The sequence below is a fragment of the Myotis daubentonii genome, chromosome X, assembly GCF_963259705.1.
Source record: "Myotis daubentonii chromosome X, mMyoDau2.1, whole genome shotgun sequence".
Classification (NCBI taxonomy): Eukaryota; Metazoa; Chordata; class Mammalia; order Chiroptera; family Vespertilionidae; genus Myotis; species Myotis daubentonii.
The window spans coordinates 16,309,918-16,332,553 of record NC_081861.1 but is presented as its reverse complement, the minus strand read 5'-3'; the positions used below and the strand labels follow the sequence as shown (position 1 = coordinate 16,332,553).

General features: G+C 53.2%; 1 protein-coding gene across 1 annotated transcript in view; it reads left to right on the top strand.

Moving 5' to 3' along the window:
• FMR1NB (FMR1 neighbor) overlaps positions 1–22,636 on the top strand; it is a 49,095-nt gene that overhangs the window by 4,733 nt on the left and 21,726 nt on the right. Inside the window, exon 2 of the mRNA XM_059678623.1 lies at positions 19,285–19,404. Coding sequence (XP_059534606.1) covers positions 19,285–19,404 — 120 coding nt within the window. The remainder of the gene's footprint in view (positions 1–19,284; positions 19,405–22,636) is intronic.

Genomic DNA, 22,636 nt, shown 5'->3' with positions numbered 1-22,636 from the left:
TCGGGGCCAGGAGGCCTCGCGGCACCTCTGATCCCGGGGCAGTGAGGCCTCGCTGCTCGGCAGCTTCGGGGCTGTTTGGCTTTGCTCCACCACTTGGAGCCTGCCTATGCAAATTAACTGCCATTTTGTTGGCGGTTAATTTGCATATCACCCTGATTAGCCAATGGGAAGCATAGCAGAGGTACGGTTAATTACCCTTTTTGTCTTTTATTAAATAGGATACCTCTGTGACTATTCCTTTACAATCTGTGTCAACATGTTTTCAGTTCTTTTGAGTATAGACCTAGAGGTGGAAATGTTGGGTCACATGGGAATTACATGGTGAATTTTTTTGAGGAAGTCCTAATCTGTTTACCAGTGTGACTGAACCATTTTACATTGTCACCAACAATGTGTGAGGATCCCAGTTTTATCATTTGCTATAACCTTCCCATTTTTTGATTATCACCATCCTAGCAGGTATGAAGTGGTGGCTTAAGGTTTTCATTAGTAAACTGTCTCATGCTCTTGAGCATTTTTTCACGTGCTTTTGCATTTTTGTATATCTTCTTTGGGGAAATGTCTATTCAAGTTCTTTGACCAATAGAATATAACATTCTATTTTTTTATTTTTGTTTTTACTAAATGCTAGAGGCCAAGTGCACAAAAATTTGTGCACTCCGGGGGGAGGGGGGGGTCCCTCAGCCTGGCCTGTGCCCTCTTGCAGTCTGGGACCCCTCAGGAGATAACAACCTGCTGGCTTAGGCCTGCTCCCGGGTGGCAAAGGGCAGGCCCAATCCCTAGGTGCAGCCCCTGGTTGGGCTCAGAGCAGGGCCGATTGGGGAGTTGGGGCGCCGCCCCCTGTCATGCACAGAGCAGGGCAGATTGGGATGTTGCGATGCCACCCTCAGTCACGCTCAGGGTAGGGCCGACTGGGGGGTTGGGGCACCGCCCCCTGTCACACTCAAGGCAGGGTCGATGGGGAGGTTGGGGCACCAACCCTGTCATGCACAGAGCAGGGCCGATGGGCTGAGGGGGTTGGGGCGCCGCCTCCTGTCACTCACAGAGCAGGACTGATGGGAGGGTTGGGGCGCTGCCCCTTGTCACGCACAGAGCCAGCTGATCTGGGGGTTGGGGCGCCGCCCCCTGTCACGCACAGAGCAGGGCCAACCAGGGGGTTGGGAAGCTCCCCTCTGTCACACACAGAGCAGGGCCGATCCGGGATTTGGGACGCTGCCCCTTGGCATGCACAGAGCAGGGCTGATCAGGGGGTTGGGGTGCTGCCCCCTGTCACCCACAGAGCAGAGTGGATCACAGGGTTGGGGCCCTGCCCCCTGTCAGGCACAGAACAGGGCTGCCCCCTGTCACACTGCTCCAGGGGCTGGGAGGCCTCAAGGCTCTGCTGATCCTGGGGTGTGAGGCCTCGAGGCTCTGCTTGATGCCAGGGCCATGAGGCCTCACGGCTCGGCTGATCTCGGGGCCAGGAGGCCTCGCGGCACCTCTGATCCCGGGGCAGTGAGGCCTCGCTGCTCGGCAGCTTCGGGGCTGTTTGGCTTTGCTCCACCACTTGGAGCCTGCCTATGCAAATTAACTGCCATTTTGTTGGCGGTTAATTTGCATATCACCCTGATTAGCCAATGGGAAGCATAGCAGAGGTACGGTTAATTACCCTTTTTGTCTTTTATTAAATAGGATACCTCTGTGACTATTCCTTTACAATCTGTGTCAACATGTTTTCAGTTCTTTTGAGTATAGACCTAGAGGTGGAAATGTTGGGTCACATGGGAATTACATGGTGAATTTTTTTGAGGAAGTCCTAATCTGTTTACCAGTGTGACTGAACCATTTTACATTGTCACCAACAATGTGTGAGGATCCCAGTTTTATCATTTGCTATAACCTTCCCATTTTTTGATTATCACCATCCTAGCAGGTATGAAGTGGTGGCTTAAGGTTTTCATTAGTAAACTGTCTCATGCTCTTGAGCATTTTTTCACGTGCTTTTGCATTTTTGTATATCTTCTTTGGGGAAATGTCTATTCAAGTTCTTTGACCAATAGAATATAACATTCTATTTTTTTATTTTTGTTTTTACTAAATGCTAGAGGCCAAGTGCACAAAAATTTGTGCACTCCGGGGGGAGGGGGGGGGTCCCTCAGCCTGGCCTGTGCCCTCTTGCAGTCTGGGACCCCTCAGGAGATAACAACCTGCTGGCTTAGGCCTGCTCCCGGGTGGCAAAGGGCAGGCCCAATCCCTAGGTGCAGCCCCTGGTTGGGCTCAGAGCAGGGCCGATTGGGGAGTTGGGGCGCCGCCCCCTGTCATGCACAGAGCAGGGCAGATTGGGATGTTGCGATGCCACCCTCAGTCACGCTCAGGGTAGGGCCGACTGGGGGGTTGGGGCACCGCCCCCTGTCACACTCAAGGCAGGGTCGATGGGGAGGTTGGGGCACCAACCCTGTCATGCACAGAGCAGGGCCGATGGGCTGAGGGGGTTGGGGCGCCGCCTCCTGTCACTCACAGAGCAGGACTGATGGGAGGGTTGGGGCGCTGCCCCTTGTCACGCACAGAGCCAGCTGATCTGGGGGTTGGGGCGCCGCCCCCTGTCACGCACAGAGCAGGGCCAACCAGGGGGTTGGGAAGCTCCCCTCTGTCACACACAGAGCAGGGCCGATCCGGGATTTGGGACGCTGCCCCTTGGCATGCACAGAGCAGGGCTGATCAGGGGGTTGGGGTGCTGCCCCCTGTCACCCACAGAGCAGAGTGGATCACAGGGTTGGGGCCCTGCCCCCTGTCAGGCACAGAACAGGGCTGCCCCCTGTCACACTGCTCCAGGGGCTGGGAGGCCTCAAGGCTCTGCTGATCCTGGGGTGTGAGGCCTCGAGGCTCTGCTTGATGCCAGGGCCATGAGGCCTCACGGCTCAGCTGATCTCGGGGCCAGGAGGCCTCGCGGCACCTCTGATCCCGGGGCAGTGAGGCCTCGCTGCTCGGCAGCTTCGGGGCTGTTTGGCTTTGCTCCACCACTTGGAGCCTGCCTGTGCAAATTAACTGCCATTTTGTTGGCGGTTAATTTGCATATCACCCTGATTAGCCAATGGGAAGCATAGCAGAGGTACGGTTAATTACCCTTTTTGTCTTTTATTAAATAGGATACCTCTGTGACTATTCCTCTACAATCTGTGTCAACATGTTTTCAGTTCTTTTGAGTATAGACCTAGAGGTGGAAATGTTGGGTCACATGGGAATTACATGGTGAATTTTTTTGAGGAAGTCCTAATCTGTTTACCAGTGTGACTGAACCATTTTACATTGTCACCAACAATGTGTGAGGATCCCAGTTTTATCATTTGCTATAACCTTCCCATTTTTTGATTATCACCATCCTAGCAGGTATGAAGTGGTGGCTTAAGGTTTTCATTAGTAAACTGTCTCATGCTCTTGAGCATTTTTTCACGTGCTTTTGCATTTTTGTATATCTTCTTTGGGGAAATGTCTATTCAAGTTCTTTGACCAATAGAATATAACATTCTATTTTTTCATTTTTGTTTTTACTAAATGCTAGAGGCCAAGTGCACAAAAATTTGTGCACTCCGGGGGGAGGGGGGGGGGTCCCTCAGCCTGGCCTGTGCCCTCTCACAGTCTGGGACCCCTCGGGAGATAACAACCTGCTGGCTTAGGCCTGCTCCCGGGTGGCAAAGGGCAGGCCCAATCCCTAGGTGCAGCCCCTGGTTGGGCTCAGAGCAGGGCCGATTGGGGAGTTGGGGCGCCGCCCCCTGTCATGCACAGAGCAGGGCAGGGCAGATTGGGATGTTGCGATGCCACCCTCAGTCACGCTCAGGGTAGGGCCGACTGGGGGGTTGGGGCACTGCCCCCTGTCACACTCAAGGCAGGGTCGATGGGGAGGTTGGGGCGCCACCCCCTGTCATGCACAGAGCAGGGCCAATGAGGAGGTTGGGGCGCCGCCTCCTGTCACTCACAGAGCAGGACTGATGGGAGGGTTGGGGCGCTGCCCCTTGTCACGCACAGAGCCAGCTGATCTGGGGGTTGGGGCGCCGCCCCCTGTCACGCACAGAGCAGGGCCAACCAGGGGGTTGGGAAGCTCCCCTCTGTCACACATAGAGCAGGGCCGATCCAGGATTTGGGACGCTGCCCCTTGGCATGCACAGAGCAGGGCTGATCAGGGGGTTGGGGTGCTGCCCCCTGTCACCCACAGAGCAGAGTGGATCACAGGGTTGGGGCCCTGCCCCCTGTCAGGCACAGAACAGGGCTGCCCCCTGTCACACTGCTCCAGGGGCTGGGAGGCCTCAAGGCTCTGCTGATCCTGGGGTGTGAGGCCTCGAGGCTCTGCTTGATGCCAGGGCCATGAGGCCTCACGGCTCGGCTGATCTCGGGGCCAGGAGGCCTCGCGGCACCTCTGATCCCGGGGCAGTGAGGCCTCGCTGCTCGGCAGCTTCGGGGCTGTTTGGCTTTGCTCCACCACTTGGAGCCTGCCTATGCAAATTAACTGCCATTTTGTTGGCGGTTAATTTGCATATCACCCTGATTAGCCAATGGGAAGCATAGCAGAGGTACGGTTAATTACCCTTTTTGTCTTTTATTAAATAGGATACCTCTGTGACTATTCCTTTACAATCTGTGTCAACATGTTTTCAGTTCTTTTGAGTATAGACCTAGAGGTGGAAATGTTGGGTCACATGGGAATTACATGGTGAATTTTTTTGAGGAAGTCCTAATCTGTTTACCAGTGTGACTGAACCATTTTACATTGTCACCAACAATGTGTGAGGATCCCAGTTTTATCATTTGCTATAACCTTCCCATTTTTTGATTATCACCATCCTAGCAGGTATGAAGTGGTGGCTTAAGGTTTTCATTAGTAAACTGTCTCATGCTCTTGAGCATTTTTTCACGTGCTTTTGCATTTTTGTATATCTTCTTTGGGGAAATGTCTATTCAAGTTCTTTGACCAATAGAATATAACATTCTATTTTTTTATTTTTGTTTTTACTAAATGCTAGAGGCCAAGTGCACAAAAATTTGTGCACTCCGGGGGGAGGGGGGGGGTCCCTCAGCCTGGCCTGTGCCCTCTCGCAGTCTGGGACCCCTCGGGAGATAACAACCTGCTGGCTTAGGCCTGCTCCCGGGTGGCAAAGGGCAGGCCCAATCCCTAGGTGCAGCCCCTGGTTGGGCTCAGAGCAGGGCCGATTGGGGAGTTGGGGCGCCGCCCCCTGTCATGCACAGAGCAGGGCAGGGCAGATTGGGATGTTGCGATGCCACCCTCAGTCACGCTCAGGGTAGGGCCGACTGGGGGGTTGGGGCACCGCCCCCTGTCACACTCAAGGCAGGGTCGATGGGGAGGTTGGGGCACCACCCCCTGTCACGCACAGAGCAGGGCCGATGGGCTGAGGGGGTTGGGGCGCCGCCTCCTGTCACTCACAGAGCAGGACTGATGGGAGGGTTGGGGCGCTGCCCCTTGTCACGCACAGAGCCAGCTGATCTGGGGGTTGGGGCGCCGCCCCCTGTCACGCACAGAGCAGGGCCAACCAGGGGGTTGGGAAGCTCCCCTCTGTCACACACAGAGCAGGGCCGATCCGGGATTTGGGACGCTGCCCCTTGGCATGCACAGAGCAGGGCTGATCAGGGGGTTGGGGTGCTGCCCCCTGTCACCCACAGAGCAGAGTGGATCACAGGGTTGGGGCCCTGCCCCCTGTCAGGCACAGAACAGGGCTGCCCCCTGTCACACTGCTCCAGGGGCTGGGAGGCCTCAAGGCTCTGCTGATCCTGGGGTGTGAGGCCTCGAGGCTCTGCTTGATGCCAGGGCCATGAGGCCTCACGGCTCGGCTGATCTCGGGGCCAGGAGGCCTCGCGGCACCTCTGATCCCGGGGCAGTGAGGCCTCGCTGCTCGGCAGCTTCGGGGCTGTTTGGCTTTGCTCCACCACTTGGAGCCTGCCTATGCAAATTAACTGCCATTTTGTTGGCGGTTAATTTGCATATCACCCTGATTAGCCAATGGGAAGCATAGCAGAGGTACGGTTAATTACCCTTTTTGTCTTTTATTAAATAGGATACCTCTGTGACTATTCCTCTACAATCTGTGTCAACATGTTTTCAGTTCTTTTGAGTATAGACCTAGAGGTGGAAATGTTGGGTCACATGGGAATTACATGGTGAATTTTTTTGAGGAAGTCCTAATCTGTTTACCAGTGTGACTGAACCATTTTACATTGTCACCAACAATGTGTGAGGATCCCAGTTTTATCATTTGCTATAACCTTCCCATTTTTTGATTATCACCATCCTAGCAGGTATGAAGTGGTGGCTTAAGGTTTTCATTAGTAAACTGTCTCATGCTCTTGAGCATTTTTTCACGTGCTTTTGCATTTTTGTATATCTTCTTTGGGGAAATGTCTATTCAAGTTCTTTGACCAATAGAATATAACATTCTATTTTTTTTCATTTTTGTTTTTACTAAATGCTAGAGGCCAAGTGCACAAAAATTTGTGCACTCCGGGGGGAGGGGGGGGGTCCCTCAGCCTGGCCTGTGCCCTCTCGCAGTCTGGGACCCCTCGGGAGATAACAACCTGCTGGCTTAGGCCTGCTCCCGGGTGGCAAAGGGCAGGCCCAATCCCTAGGTGCAGCCCCTGGTTGGGCTCAGAGCAGGGCCGATTGGGGAGTTGGGGCGCCGCCCCCTGTCATGCACAGAGCAGGGCAGGGCAGATTGGGATGTTGCGATGCCACCCTCAGTCACGCTCAGGGTAGGGCCGACTGGGGGGTTGGGGCACTGCCCCCTGTCACACTCAAGGCAGGGTCGATGGGGAGGTTGGGGCGCCACCCCCTGTCATGCACAGAGCAGGGCCAATGAGGAGGTTGGGGCGCCGCCTCCTGTCACTCACAGAGCAGGACTGATGGGAGGGTTGGGGCGCTGCCCCTTGTCACGCACAGAGCCAGCTGATCTGGGGGTTGGGGCGCCGCCCCCTGTCACGCACAGAGTAGGGCCAACCAGGGTAGTTCGGAAGCTCCCCTCTGTCACACACAGAGCAGGGCCGATCCGGGATTTGGGACGCTGCCCCTTGGCATGCACAGAGCAGGGCTGATCAGGGGGTTGGGGTGCTGCCCCCTGTCACCCACAGAGCAGAGTGGATCACAGGGTTGGGGCCCTGCCCCCTGTCAGGCACAGAACAGGGCTGCCCCCTGTCACACTGCTCCAGGGGCTGGGAGGCCTCAAGGCTCTGCTGATCCTGGGGTGTGAGGCCTCGAGGCTCTGCTTGATGCCAGGGCCATGAGGCCTCACGGCTCGGCTGATCCCGGGGCAGTGAGGCCTCGCTGCTCGGCAGCTTCGGGGCTGTTTGGCTTTGCTCCACCACTTGGAGCCTGCCTATGCAAATTAACTGCCATTTTGTTGGCGGTTAATTTGCATATCACCCTGATTAGCCAATGGGAAGCATAGCAGAGGTACGGTTAATTACCCTTTTTGTCTTTTATTAAATAGGATACCTCTGTGACTATTCCTCTACAATCTGTGTCAACATGTTTTCAGTTCTTTTGAGTATAGACCTAGAGGTGGAAATGTTGGGTCACATGGGAATTACATGGTGAATTTTTTTGAGGAAGTCCTAATCTGTTTACCAGTGTGACTGAACCATTTTACATTGTCACCAACAATGTGTGAGGATCCCAGTTTTATCATTTGCTATAACCTTCCCATTTTTTGATTATCACCATCCTAGCAGGTATGAAGTGGTGGCTTAAGGTTTTCATTAGTAAACTGTCTCATGCTCTTGAGCATTTTTTCACGTGCTTTTGCATTTTTGTATATCTTCTTTGGGGAAATGTCTATTCAAGTTCTTTGACCAATAGAATATAACATTCTATTTTTTCATTTTTGTTTTTACTAAATGCTAGAGGCCAAGTGCACAAAAATTTGTGCACTCCGGGGGGAGGGGGGGGGTCCCTCAGCCTGGCCTGTGCCCTCTCGCAGTCTGGGACCCCTTGGGAGATAACAACCTGCTGGCTTAGGCCTGCTCCCGGGTGGCAAAGGGCAGGCCCAATCCCTAGGTGCAGCCCCTGGTTGGGCTCAGAGCAGGGCCGATTGGGGAGTTGGGGCGCCGCCCCCTGTCATGCACAGAGCAGGGCAGGGCAGATTGGGATGTTGCGATGCCACCCTCAGTCACGCTCAGGGTAGGGCCGACTGGGGGGTTGGGGCACCGCCCCCTGTCACACTCAAGGCAGGGTCGATGGGGAGGTTGGTGCACCACCCCCTGTCATGCACAGAGCAGGGCCGATGGGCTGAGGGGGTTGGGGCGCCGCCTCCTGTCACTCACAGAGCAGGACTGATGGGAGGGTTGGGGCGCTGCCCCTTGTCACGCACAGAGCCAGCTGATCTGGGGGTTGGGGCGCCGCCCCCTGTCACGCACAGAGCAGGGCCAACCAGGGGGTTGGGAAGCTCCCCTCTGTCACACACAGAGCAGGGCCGATCCGGGATTTGGGACGCTGCCCCTTGGCATGCACAGAGCAGGGCTGATCAGGGGGTTGGGGTGCTGCCCCCTGTCACCCACAGAGCAGAGTGGATCACAGGGTTGGGGCCCTGCCCCCTGTCAGGCACAGAACAGGGCTGCCCCCTGTCACACTGCTCCAGGGGCTGGGAGGCCTCAAGGCTCTGCTGATCCTGGGGTGTGAGGCCTCGAGGCTCTGCTTGATGCCAGGGCCATGAGGCCTCACGGCTCGGCTGATCTCGGGGCCAGGAGGCCTCGCGGCACCTCTGATCCCGGGGCAGTGAGGCCTCGCTGCTCGGCAGCTTCGGGGCTGTTTGGCTTTGCTCCACCACTTGGAGCCTGCCTATGCAAATTAACTGCCATTTTGTTGGCGGTTAATTTGCATATCACCCTGATTAGCCAATGGGAAGCATAGCAGAGGTACGGTTAATTACCCTTTTTGTCTTTTATTAAATAGGATACCTCTGTGACTATTCCTTTACAATCTGTGTCAACATGTTTTCAGTTCTTTTGAGTATAGACCTAGAGGTGGAAATGTTGGGTCACATGGGAATTACATGGTGAATTTTTTTGAGGAAGTCCTAATCTGTTTACCAGTGTGACTGAACCATTTTACATTGTCACCAACAATGTGTGAGGATCCCAGTTTTATCATTTGCTATAACCTTCCCATTTTTTGATTATCACCATCCTAGCAGGTATGAAGTGGTGGCTTAAGGTTTTCATTAGTAAACTGTCTCATGCTCTTGAGCATTTTTTCACGTGCTTTTGCATTTTTGTATATCTTCTTTGGGGAAATGTCTATTCAAGTTCTTTGACCAATAGAATATAACATTCTATTTTTTCATTTTTGTTTTTACTAAATGCTAGAGGCCAAGTGCACAAAAATTTGTGCACTCCGGGGGGAGGGGGGGGGTCCCTCAGCCTGGCCTGTGCCCTCTCGCAGTCTGGGACCCCTTGGGAGATAACAACCTGCTGGCTTAGGCCTGCTCCCGGGTGGCAAAGGGCAGGCCCAATCCCTAGGTGCAGCCCCTGGTTGGGCTCAGAGCAGGGCCGATTGGGGAGTTGGGGCGCCGCCCCCTGTCATGCACAGAGCAGGGCAGGGCAGATTGGGATGTTGCGATGCCACCCTCAGTCACGCTCAGGGTAGGGCCGACTGGGGGGTTGGGGCACCGCCCCCTGTCACACTCAAGGCAGGGTCGATGGGGAGGTTGGGGCACCACCCCCTGTCACGCACAGAGCAGGGCCGATGGGCTGAGGGGGTTGGGGCGCCGCCTCCTGTCACTCACAGAGCAGGACTGATGGGAGGGTTGGGGCGCTGCCCCTTGTCACGCACAGAGCCAGCTGATCTGGGGGTTGGGGCGCCGCCCCCTGTCACGCACAGAGTAGGGCCAACCAGGGTAGTTCGGAAGCTCCCCTCTGTCACACACAGAGCAGGGCCGATCCGGGATTTGGGACGCTGCCCCTTGGCATGCACAGAGCAGGGCTGATCAGGGGGTTGGGGTGCTGCCCCCTGTCACCCACAGAGCAGAGTGGATCACAGGGTTGGGGCCCTGCCCCCTGTCAGGCACAGAACAGGGCTGCCCCCTGTCACACTGCTCCAGGGGCTGGGAGGCCTCAAGGCTCTGCTGATCCTGGGGTGTGAGGCCTCGAGGCTCTGCTTGATGCCAGGGCCATGAGGCCTCACGGCTCGGCTGATCCCGGGGCAGTGAGGCCTCGCTGCTCGGCAGCTTCGGGGCTGTTTGGCTTTGCTCCACCACTTGGAGCCTGCCTATGCAAATTAACTGCCATTTTGTTGGCGGTTAATTTGCATATCACCCTGATTAGCCAATGGGAAGCATAGCAGAGGTACGGTTAATTACCCTTTCTGTCTTTTATTAAATAGGATACCTCTGTGACTATTCCTCTACAATCTGTGTCAACATGTTTTCAGTTCTTTTGAGTATAGACCTAGAGGTGGAAATGTTGGGTCACATGGGAATTACATGGTGAATTTTTTTGAGGAAGTCCTAATCTGTTTACCAGTGTGACTGAACCATTTTACATTGTCACCAACAATGTGTGAGGATCCCAGTTTTATCATTTGCTATAACCTTCCCATTTTTTGATTATCACCATCCTAGCAGGTATGAAGTGGTGGCTTAAGGTTTTCATTAGTAAACTGTCTCATGCTCTTGAGCATTTTTTCACGTGCTTTTGCATTTTTGTATATCTTCTTTGGGGAAATGTCTATTCAAGTTCTTTGACCAATAGAATATAACATTCTATTTTTTCATTTTTGTTTTTACTAAATGCTAGAGGCCAAGTGCACAAAAATTTGTGCACTCCGGGGGGAGGGGGGGGTCCCTCAGCCTGGCCTGTGCCCTCTTGCAGTCTGGGACCCCTTGGGAGATAACAACCTGCTGGGTTAGGCCTGCTCCCGGGTGGCAAAGGGCAGGCCCAATCCCTAGGTGCAGCCCCTGGTTGGGCTCAGAGCAGGGCCGATTGGGGAGTTGGGGCGCCGCCCCCTGTCATGCACAGAGCAGGGCAGGGCAGATTGGGATGTTGCGATGCCACCCTCAGTCACGCTCAGGGTAGGGCCGACTGGGGGGTTGGGGCACCGCCCCCTGTCACACTCAAGGCAGGGTCGATGGGGAGGTTGGGGCACCACCCCCTGTCACGCACAGAGCAGGGCCGATGGGCTGAGGGGGTTGGGGCGCCGCCTCCTGTCACTCACAGAGCAGGACTGATGGGAGGGTTGGGGCGCTGCCCCTTGTCACGCACAGAGCCAGCTGATCTGGGGGTTGGGGCGCCGCCCCCTGTCACGCACAGAGCAGGGCCAACCAGGGGGTTGGGAAGCTCCCCTCTGTCACACACAGAGCAGGGCCGATCCGGGATTTGGGACGCTGCCCCTTGGCATGCACAGAGCAGGGCTGATCAGGGGGTTGGGGTGCTGCCCCCTGTCACCCACAGAGCAGAGTGGATCACAGGGTTGGGGCCCTGCCCCCTGTCAGGCACAGAACAGGGCTGCCCCCTGTCACACTGCTCCAGGGGCTGGGAGGCCTCAAGGCTCTGCTGATCCTGGGGTGTGAGGCCTCGAGGCTCTGCTTGATGCCAGGGCCATGAGGCCTCACGGCTCAGCTGATCTCGGGGCCAGGAGGCCTCGCGGCACCTCTGATCCCGGGGCAGTGAGGCCTCGCTGCTCGGCAGCTTCGGGGCTGTTTGGCTTTGCTCCACCACTTGGAGCCTGCCTGTGCAAATTAACTGCCATTTTGTTGGCGGTTAATTTGCATATCACCCTGATTAGCCAATGGGAAGCATAGCAGAGGTACGGTTAATTACCCTTTTTGTCTTTTATTAAATAGGATACCTCTGTGACTATTCCTCTACAATCTGTGTCAACATGTTTTCAGTTCTTTTGAGTATAGACCTAGAGGTGGAAATGTTGGGTCACATGGGAATTACATGGTGAATTTTTTTGAGGAAGTCCTAATCTGTTTACCAGTGTGACTGAACCATTTTACATTGTCACCAACAATGTGTGAGGATCCCAGTTTTATCATTTGCTATAACCTTCCCATTTTTTGATTATCACCATCCTAGCAGGTATGAAGTGGTGGCTTAAGGTTTTCATTAGTAAACTGTCTCATGCTCTTGAGCATTTTTTCACGTGCTTTTGCATTTTTGTATATCTTCTTTGGGGAAATGTCTATTCAAGTTCTTTGACCAATAGAATATAACATTCTATTTTTTCATTTTTGTTTTTACTAAATGCTAGAGGCCAAGTGCACAAAAATTTGTGCACTCCGGGGGGAGGGGGGGGGTCCCTCAGCCTGGCCTGTGCCCTCTCGCAGTCTGGGACCCCTTGGGAGATAACAACCTGCTGGCTTAGGCCTGCTCCCGGGTGGCAAAGGGCAGGCCCAATCCCTAGGTGCAGCCCCTGGTTGGGCTCAGAGCAGGGCCGATTGGGGAGTTGGGGCGCCGCCCCCTGTCATGCACAGAGCAGGGCAGGGCAGATTGGGATGTTGCGATGCCACCCTCAGTCACGCTCAGGGTAGGGCCGACTGGGGGGTTGGGGCACCGCCCCCTGTCACACTCAAGGCAGGGTCGATGGGGAGGTTGGGGCACCACCCCCTGTCACGCACAGAGCAGGGCCGATGGGCTGAGGGGGTTGGGGCGCCGCCTCCTGTCACTCACAGAGCAGGACTGATGGGAGGGTTGGGGCGCTGCCCCTTGTCACGCACAGAGCCAGCTGATCTGGGGGTTGGGGCGCCGCCCCCTGTCACGCACAGAGTAGGGCCAACCAGGGTAGTTCGGAAGCTCCCCTCTGTCACACACAGAGCAGGGCCGATCCGGGATTTGGGACGCTGCCCCTTGGCATGCACAGAGCAGGGCTGATCAGGGGGTTGGGGTGCTGCCCCCTGTCACCCACAGAGCAGAGTGGATCACAGGGTTGGGGCCCTGCCCCCTGTCAGGCACAGAACAGGGCTGCCCCCTGTCACACTGCTCCAGGGGCTGGGAGGCCTCAAGGCTCTGCTGATCCTGGGGTGTGAGGCCTCGAGGCTCTGCTTGATGCCAGGGCCATGAGGCCTCACGGCTCGGCTGATCCCGGGGCAGTGAGGCCTCGCTGCTCGGCAGCTTCGGGGCTGTTTGGCTTTGCTCCACCACTTGGAGCCTGCCTATGCAAATTAACTGCCATTTTGTTGGCGGTTAATTTGCATATCACCCTGATTAGCCAATGGGAAGCATAGCAGAGGTACGGTTAATTACCCTTTTTGTCTTTTATTAAATAGGATACCTCTGTGACTATTCCTCTACAATCTGTGTCAACATGTTTTCAGTTCTTTTGAGTATAGACCTAGAGGTGGAAATGTTGGGTCACATGGGAATTACATGGTGAATTTTTTTGAGGAAGTCCTAATCTGTTTACCAGTGTGACTGAACCATTTTACATTGTCACCAACAATGTGTGAGGATCCCAGTTTTATCATTTGCTATAACCTTCCCATTTTTTGATTATCACCATCCTAGCAGGTATGAAGTGGTGGCTTAAGGTTTTCATTAGTAAACTGTCTCATGCTCTTGAGCATTTTTTCACGTGCTTTTGCATTTTTGTATATCTTCTTTGGGGAAATGTCTATTCAAGTTCTTTGACCAATAGAATATAACATTCTATTTTTTCATTTTTGTTTTTACTAAATGCTAGAGGCCAAGTGCACAAAAATTTGTGCACTCCGGGGGGAGGGGGGGGTCCCTCAGCCTGGCCTGTGCCCTCTCGCAGTCTGGGACCCCTTGGGAGATAACAACCTGCTGGGTTAGGCCTGCTCCCGGGTGGCAAAGGGCAGGCCCAATCCCTAGGTGCAGCCCCTGGTTGGGCTCAGAGCAGGGCCGATTGGGGAGTTGGGGCGCCGCCCCCTGTCATGCACAGAGCAGGGCAGGGCAGATTGGGATGTTGCGATGCCACCCTCAGTCACGCTCAGGGTAGGGCCGACTGGGGGGTTGGGGCACCGCCCCCTGTCACACTCAAGGCAGGGTCGATGGGGAGGTTGGGGCACCACCCCCTGTCACGCACAGAGCAGGGCCGATGGGCTGAGGGGGTTGGGGCGCCGCCTCCTGTCACTCACAGAGCAGGACTGATGGGAGGGTTGGGGCGCTGCCCCTTGTCACGCACAGAGCCAGCTGATCTGGGGGTTGGGGCGCCGCCCCCTGTCACGCACAGAGCAGGGCCAACCAGGGGGTTGGGAAGCTCCCCTCTGTCACACACAGAGCAGGGCCGATCCGGGATTTGGGACGCTGCCCCTTGGCATGCACAGAGCAGGGCTGATCAGGGGGTTGGGGTGCTGCCCCCTGTCACCCACAGAGCAGAGTGGATCACAGGGTTGGGGCCCTGCCCCCTGTCAGGCACAGAACAGGGCTGCCCCCTGTCACACTGCTCCAGGGGCTGGGAGGCCTCAAGGCTCTGCTGATCCTGGGGTGTGAGGCCTCGAGGCTCTGCTTGATGCCAGGGCCATGAGGCCTCACGGCTCGGCTGATCCCGGGGCAGTGAGGCCTCGCTGCTCGGCAGCTTCGGGGCTGTTTGGCTTTGCTCCACCACTTGGAGCCTGCCTATGCAAATTAACTGCCATTTTGTTGGCGGTTAATTTGCATATCACCCTGATTAGCCAATGGGAAGCATAGCAGAGGTACGGTTAATTACCCTTTTTGTCTTTTATTAAATAGGATACCTCTGTGACTATTCCTCTACAATCTGTGTCAACATGTTTTCAGTTCTTTTGAGTATAGACCTAGAGGTGGAAATGTTGGGTCACATGGGAATTACATGGTGAATTTTTTTGAGGAAGTCCTAATCTGTTTACCAGTGTGACTGAACCATTTTACATTGTCACCAACAATGTGTGAGGATCCCAGTTTTATCATTTGCTATAACCTTCCCATTTTTTGATTATCACCATCCTAGCAGGTATGAAGTGGTGGCTTAAGGTTTTCATTAGTAAACTGTCTCATGCTCTTGAGCATTTTTTCACGTGCTTTTGCATTTTTGTATATCTTCTTTGGGGAAATGTCTATTCAAGTTCTTTGACCAATAGAATATAACATTCTATTTTTTCATTTTTTTTTTTACTAAATGCTAGAGGCCAAGTGCACAAAAATTTGTGCACTCCGGGGGGAGGGGGGGGGTCCCTCAGCCTGGCCTGTGCCCTCTCGCAGTCTGGGACCCCTTGGGAGATAACAACCTGCTGGCTTAGGCCTGCTCCCGGGTGGCAAAGGGCAGGCCCAATCCCTAGGTGCAGCCCCTGGTTGGGCTCAGAGCAGGGCCGATTGGGGAGTTGGGGCGCCGCCCCCTGTCATGCACAGAGCAGGGCAGGGCAGATTGGGATGTTGCGATGCCACCCTCAGTCACGCTCAGGGTAGGGCCGACTGGGGGGTTGGGGCACCGCCCCCTGTCACACTCAAGGCAGGGTCGATGGGGAGGTTGGGGCGCCACCCCCTGTCATGCACAGAGCAGGGCCAATGAGGAGGTTGGGGCGCCGCCTCCTGTCACTCACAGAGCAGGACTGATGGGAGGGTTGGGGCGCTGCCCCTTGTCACGCACAGAGCCAGCTGATCTGGGGGTTGGGGCGCCGCCCCCTGTCACGCACAGAGCAGGGCCAACCAGGGGGTTGGGAAGCTCCCCTCTGTCACACACAGAGCAGGGCCGATCCGGGATTTGGGACGCTGCCCCTTGGCATGCACAGAGCAGGGCTGATCAGGGGGTTGGGGTGCTGCCCCCTGTCACCCACAGAGCAGAGTGGATCACAGGGTTGGGGCCCTGCCCCCTGTCAGGCACAGAACAGGGCTGCCCCCTGTCACACTGCTCCAGGGGCTGGGAGGCCTCAAGGCTCTGCTGATCCTGGGGTGTGAGGCCTCGAGGCTCTGCTTGATGCCAGGGCCATGAGGCCTCACGGCTCGGCTGATCTCGGGGCCAGGAGGCCTCGCGGCACCTCTGATCCCGGGGCAGTGAGGCCTCGCTGCTCGGCAGCTTCGGGGCTGTTTGGCTTTGCTCCACCACTTGGAGCCTGCCTATGCAAATTAACTGCCATTTTGTTGGCGGTTAATTTGCATATCACCCTGATTAGCCAATGGGAAGCATAGCAGAGGTACGGTTAATTACCCTTTTTGTCTTTTATTAAATAGGATACCTCTGTGACTATTCCTCTACAATCTGTGTCAACATGTTTTCAGTTCTTTTGAGTATAGACCTAGAGGTGGAAATGTTGGGTCACATGGGAATTACATGGTGAATTTTTTTGAGGAAGTCCTAATCTGTTTACCAGTGTGACTGAACCATTTTACATTGTCACCAACAATGTGTGAGGATCCCAGTTTTATCATTTGCTATAACCTTCCCATTTTTTGATTATCACCATCCTAGCAGGTATGAAGTGGTGGCTTAAGGTTTTCCTTAGTAAACTGTCTCATGCTCTTGAGCATTTTTTCACGTGCTTTTGCATTTTTGTATATCTTCTTTGGGGAAATGTCTATTCAAGTTCTTTGACCAATAGAATATAACATTCTATTTTTTTTTATTTTTGTTTTTACTAAATGCTAGAGGCCAAGTGCACAAAAATTTGTGCACTCCGGGGGGAGGGGGGGGGTCCCTCAGCCTGGCCTGTGCCCTCTCGCAGTCTGGGACCCCTTGGGAGATAACAACCTGCTGGCTTAGGCCTGCTCCCGGGTGGCAAAGGGCAGGCCCAATCCCTAGGTGCAGCCCCTGGTTGGGCTCAGAGCAGGGCCGATTGGGGAGTTGGGGCGCCGCCCCCTGTCATGCACAGAGCAGGGCAGATTGGGATGTTGCGATGCCACCCTCAGTCACGCTCAGGGTAGGGCCGACTGGGGGGTTGGGGCGCCACCCCCGTCATGCACAGATCAGGGCCAATGAGGAGGTTGGGGCGCCGCCACTCTCACGCTCAGGGCAGGGCCGATGGGGAGGTCATGGCTCTACCCCGTCACACACAGAGCAGGGACCGTGGGGAGGGGGGGGTTTTGGGGCACCACACCCTATCACACACAGAGCACCACGGCGATCAGGGGGTTGTGGACCTTCCCCCTATCAGGCACATAGCAGGGCTGATCAGGGGTTTGGGGCGCCTACCCCTGTCATGAAACGAGCAGGGCGGATAGGGAGGTTGTGGCCCCACCCCCTGTCTCACAGAGCTGCAGTGCGATCAGGGGCTTTGGGCGCTGCCCCCTGTCATGCTGATCCCGGTGCCGGGAGGCATATTACCCTTTTACTATATAGGATAGAGGCCTGGTGCATGGGTGGGGGCCAGCTGGTTTGCCCTGAAGAGTGTCCCGGATCAGGGTGGGGGTCCCCACTGGGGTGCCTGGCTAGCCTGGGTGAGGGGATGATGGCTGTTTGCAGCTGGTCACACCCCTTTCAGGGTGGGGGTCCCCACTGGGGTGCTTGGCCAGTCTGGGTGAGGAGCTGAGGGCTGTTTTCAGGCTGGCGGGTGACTGAAGCTCCCAACTGCTCCTTTTTTTCTTTTTTCTTTTTTTATTCTCGGCCAGCTTTAGCTCTGGCTCCAGCTCTGAGGCCTCTGCTACTGAAAGCAGGTATCTGGTTTGTTTGGGTTCTATAATGGAAACACTGTATCGACTCCAGCTCTGAGATCCCGGCTGGCTGAAAGCAGGTTTCTGGGGTTTTGTTTAGCTTCTATATTTGTAACAATGTTTCAAACTGCAAGCTCAGAGGCCGGCAGTGGCAGGCGGGGAACGTTGGAGTCCTCCGTCACTGAAACAAGCAAGCCTCATGTTCGCTTCAAGCTGCCTGGCTGCCAGCCGCCATCTTGGCTGGCAGTTAATTTGCATATCGCCCTGATTAGCCAGTGGTAAGGGTAGCGGATGTACGGCTAATTACCATGTTTCTCTTTTATTAGATAGGACTAGAGGCCCGGTGCACAAAAATTTGTTCACTCGGGGGTAGGGGGTCTCTCATCCGGCCTGTGCCTTCACACAGTCTGGGACCCCTGGGGGGTGACCACTTGCTGTTTTAGGCCTGCTCCCCGGGGGATTGGGCCTAAGATGGCAAACAGACATCCCTCTGGCAGCCTGGCAGCCCTCAGGGGATGTCCATTTCCCAGCGGGGATCAGACCTAAGCTGCAGTCAGACATCCTTAGCGCTGCTGAGGAGGCAGGAGAGGCTCCCACCACCACTGCTGTACTGGCAGCCATCAGCCTGGCTTGTGGCTGAGCAGAGCTCCCCCCTGTGAGAGCGCACTGACCACCAGAGGGTAGCTCCTGCATTGAGTGTCTGCCCCCTGGTGGTCAGTGTGTGTCATAATGGCCAGTCAGTCCCAGTCTTTCTGCTGTTAGGGTCAGTTTGCATATTACCCTTTTACTATATAGGATAGAGGCCTGGTGAATGGGTGGGGGCTGGCTGGTTTGCCCTGAAGGGTGATCCGGATCAGGGTGGGCATCCCGCTTGGGTGCCTGGACAGCGTGGATGACGAGCTGATGGCTGTTTGCAGCTGGTCACACCCCCTTTAGGGTGGGAGTCCCCACTGGGGTGCCTGGCCAGTCTGGGTGAGGGGCTGATGGCTGTTTGCAGCTGGTCACACCCACTTTAGGGTGGGGGTCCCCACTGGGGTGCCTGGCCAACCTGGATAAGGGGCTTATGGCTGTTTGCATCTGGTCACACCCCCTTCAGGGTGGGGGTCCCCACTGGGGTGCCTGGCTAGTCTGGGTGAGGGGCTGAAGGCCATTTTCAGGCTGGCAGGCAACTGAAGCTCCCAGCCTCTTTTTTTTTTCTTTTTTTTATTCTGGGATTTATTTACCTTCCATAGCTGTCACTGGAGCTGAGAGCCGGCTCCAGCTCTGAGGCCTGGCTCCAGCTCTGAGGCCGTGGCTAGCTGAAAGCAGGTATCTGGGGTTTGTTTGGCTTCTATAATTGAAACTCTGTTGCCATCACTGGCGCTCTAAGCTCTGAGGCCGTGGTGGCTGAAAGTAGGCATCTGGGGTTTGTTTAGCTTCTATAATTGAAACATTGTTGCTTCTGGAGCTCAGAGCTGGGCTGCGGCAGGTGGGGAACCTTGGCTTCCTCCATCACTGGAGCAAGCAAGCCTCATGTTCGCTTCAGCTGCGTGGCTGTCGGCCACCATCTTTGTTGGCAGTTAATTTGCATATCCTGCTGATTAGTCAATTGGAAGCATAGCGGAGGTATGGTTAAGGTATGTTATGAGGTGTAAGTACAATATCTGTTAGCTCTTATGTTTTCCATTATTAACTTTGGGGGCCAAAGAGAGTTATAGATGCTTTATATGCTGGGATTAATAATTTCACCTTTTTTTTTTTATTAAGATTTCTCAAATTCTGTGACTGAAAGTGAATATATTCTGTGGAGCAGTGAAAATCCTAATGGACAATCTCTGGAAAAAACTTATGTACGGAGAGCTCTGATAAGTTTCTTCTTTCCCACAAGTAAGTTCTTGGTTGATTCCCCCCACCCACCGCCAGGGTCCTTGTTTTGAAAATAGTAGTTAAATGTTTAGGAGGCAGTATGGTGTATTGGCATTGGAGTGGGATAGACCTGAGTTTTCATCCTGACTCTGCCTGTTGTCTTTGGCAAGATTACCTCTTTGAACTTCAGTGTCCTCAACTTTAAAATGAAAATATTTACCACAAAGAATTGCAAGGAAGAGCTGAGACCATATTTTACAGGAACTCCATATGTTTGTTACTCTTTACAAAATAGTTTTCCTTCACAATTATCTAAACCTTTTACAATTTACCTTAATGGCATTGCCTGAAATTTAGTCCCTGACCCAGTTTTGTGAAATCAATATCTTTTGTGGCATAAATCAGGGTGCTGTGTAGCTCTAATGTACGGAATATACCAGATGTTTTCCCATCTGTTTTAATGATAAAAAGTTCAGGTTTCAAGTCACATCGCCTTTCTGTGATTCTGTATATAATGAGTTTATCAAGCACATGATGACCCCTGAGAATTATTAACCACAAATAACAATGTTTCATTTTGTACAGCATGTGGTGCCCTTTCAAGGAGAAGCTTAAAATAAATTGACATATATGAATTACAAAGATGAAGCTTTCATTATAAATCATGCAGAATTTATTCTAATAATATTTGATGTACATATATAAGAAAAAAATAATTTTCATTGTTTAATTCCAGACTCTAGCACTGAATTCTTCTGTGACCTTGCATAAATATCTCTATACTGGTTTCATGAAATACAAGACAGACATTATAATACCTACCACCAATGAGAATAGCAAAATAAACAAGCTCCTTAAATAAATTAAAAATACTGCCATGGTCAAGTTGAGGGGAGAAAGAGCAATCTGAGAAGGTGGTATGTTGTAAAGCTAAAAGAATGATTCAGTGAGTGCTAAAGTTGATCATAAACAACAACAAATGATCATTTGTTTCCCATAGTTACCTATAACTATATTATACAAATACTGAAGCCACCTTTAAAAAATCTAAATAAGATACCTATCTATATTTCCAAAATATTCCTCCAGCCTGGCAGTAACTTGAGTCAAAACCAACTGTATGAGATATTTTCCCCAACAAAACCAAACTGTTCTATTATAAGGGAAAGATATGACTTAGGTTAATTCAAATATTTCAAAACATATATATATCTGCCCTCTTTGAAAAGAATAATTACAAGTTCATAAAATGTGAAATAATTTTAACAAATTTATTTCCTCCTTTGTATAATTGAATATGAACACTCTTACTACATAAGCACTAAAACGAAAGTCTGTTGTTTTGTCATTCAGCTGTTGTTTGTAAAAGATTCATCTCTTATAGATTAAAACTAGAGGACCAGTGTACAAAAATTTGTGCCCTCAGGGGGGTCCCTCAGCCGGCCTGTGCCCTCTTGCAGTCTGGGACCCCTCAGGGGATATCAACTGGCTGGCTTAGGTCCGCTCCCCAGGGGAACGGGCCTAAGCTGGCAGTTAGACATCCCTCTGGCAGCCTGGGAGCCCTTGGGGGATGTCCACTTGCCAGTGGGGAGCAGGCCTAAGCTGCAGTTGGACATCCTTAGCACTGCTGAGGAGGCGGGAGAGGCTCCCGCCACCACCGCTGTGCTGGCAGCCATCAGCCTGGCTTGTGGCTGAGCAGAGCTCTCCCTGTGGGAGCGCACTGACCACCAGGGGGAAGCTCCTGCATTGAGCGTCTGCCCCCTGGTGGTCAGTGTGTGTCATAGTGACCAGTCATTCCCAGTTGTTCTGCTGTTAGGGTCAATTTGCATATTACCCTTTTATTATATAGGATAGAGGCCTGGTGCATGGGTGGGGGCCAGCTGGTTTGCCCTGAAAGGTGTCACTGATCAGGGTGGGGGTCCCGCTGGGGTGCCTTGCCAACCTCAGTGAGGGGCTGAGGGCCGTTTTAAGGCTGGCCACACCCCCTTCAGGGTGGGGGTCCCCACTGGGGTTGCCTGGCCAGCCTGGGTGAGGGGCTGATGGCTGTTTGCAGTCTGGCCAAACCCCCAGTGGGGACCCTCACCCCATGGGGATTTGGCCAGCCTGGTTGAGGGGCTGAGGACTGTTTTCAGGCTACCCACAGCCCCTTCAGGGTGTGGGAGTCCCGCTGGGGTGCCTGGCAACCTGGGTAAGGGGCTGATGGCCGTTTTCAGGCTGGCCGTGCCCTCAGGCGACCCAAGCTCCCAGCCTCTCCTTTCTTTCTTTTATTTTTTCAGCGCCTCCTTAAGCGGAGGCCAGGGCAGTCTGGAAGCAGGTATCTGGGATTTATTTATCTTCTATAATTGAAACTTTGTAGCCTTGAGCAGAGCCCAGGGCTGGCCAGGGAAGGCGGGAAGCTTGGCTTCCTCCATTGCTGGGGGCAACCCAAGCCTCCTGCTCACTCCAGCTCTGTGGCCGCGGCCATCTTAGTTGGGTTAATTTGCATACTCTCTCCTGATTGGCTGGTGGGAATGGCTTGTGGATATAGCAGAGTGGTGGAGTGATGGTTAATTTGCTTATTTTTTATTAGTGTAGATGATTACCTTGAGACAGACTGTCATGGAAGCTTGAGAGGTTACGTGATTCTTCCCTTTTTGGAGAAAATTATATACTTAAACCTGATAAAAGTTGTTCTATAATTTTTTTTTTTATTTTTTTTAATTAAATCTTTATTGTTCAGATTATTACATTTGTTCCTTTTTTTCCCCCCCATAACTCCCCTCCTCCCAGTTCCCGCCCCACCCTCCGCCCTCACTCCCCACCCACTGTCCTCATCCATAGGTGCATGATTTTTGTCCAGTTTCTTCCCACATCTCCCACCCCCCTTTCCCCCCCAAGAATAGTCAGTCCATTCCCTTTCTATGTCCCTGATTCTATTATAATCACCAGTTCATTCTGTTCATCAGATTATTTATTCACTTGATTCTTAGATTCACTTGTTGATAGATGCATATTTGTTGTTCATAATTTGTATCTTTACCTTTTTCTTCCTCTTCCTCTTCTTAAAGGATACCTTTCAGCATTTCATATAATCCTGGTTTGGTGGTGATGAACTCCTTTAGCTTTTCCTTATCTGTGAAGCTCTTTATCTGACCTTCAATTCTGAATGATAGCTTTGCTGGATAAAGTAATCTTGGTTGTAGGTTCTTGGTATTCATCACTTTGAATATTTCTTGCCACTCCCTTCTGGCCTGCAAAGTTTCTGTTGAGAAAT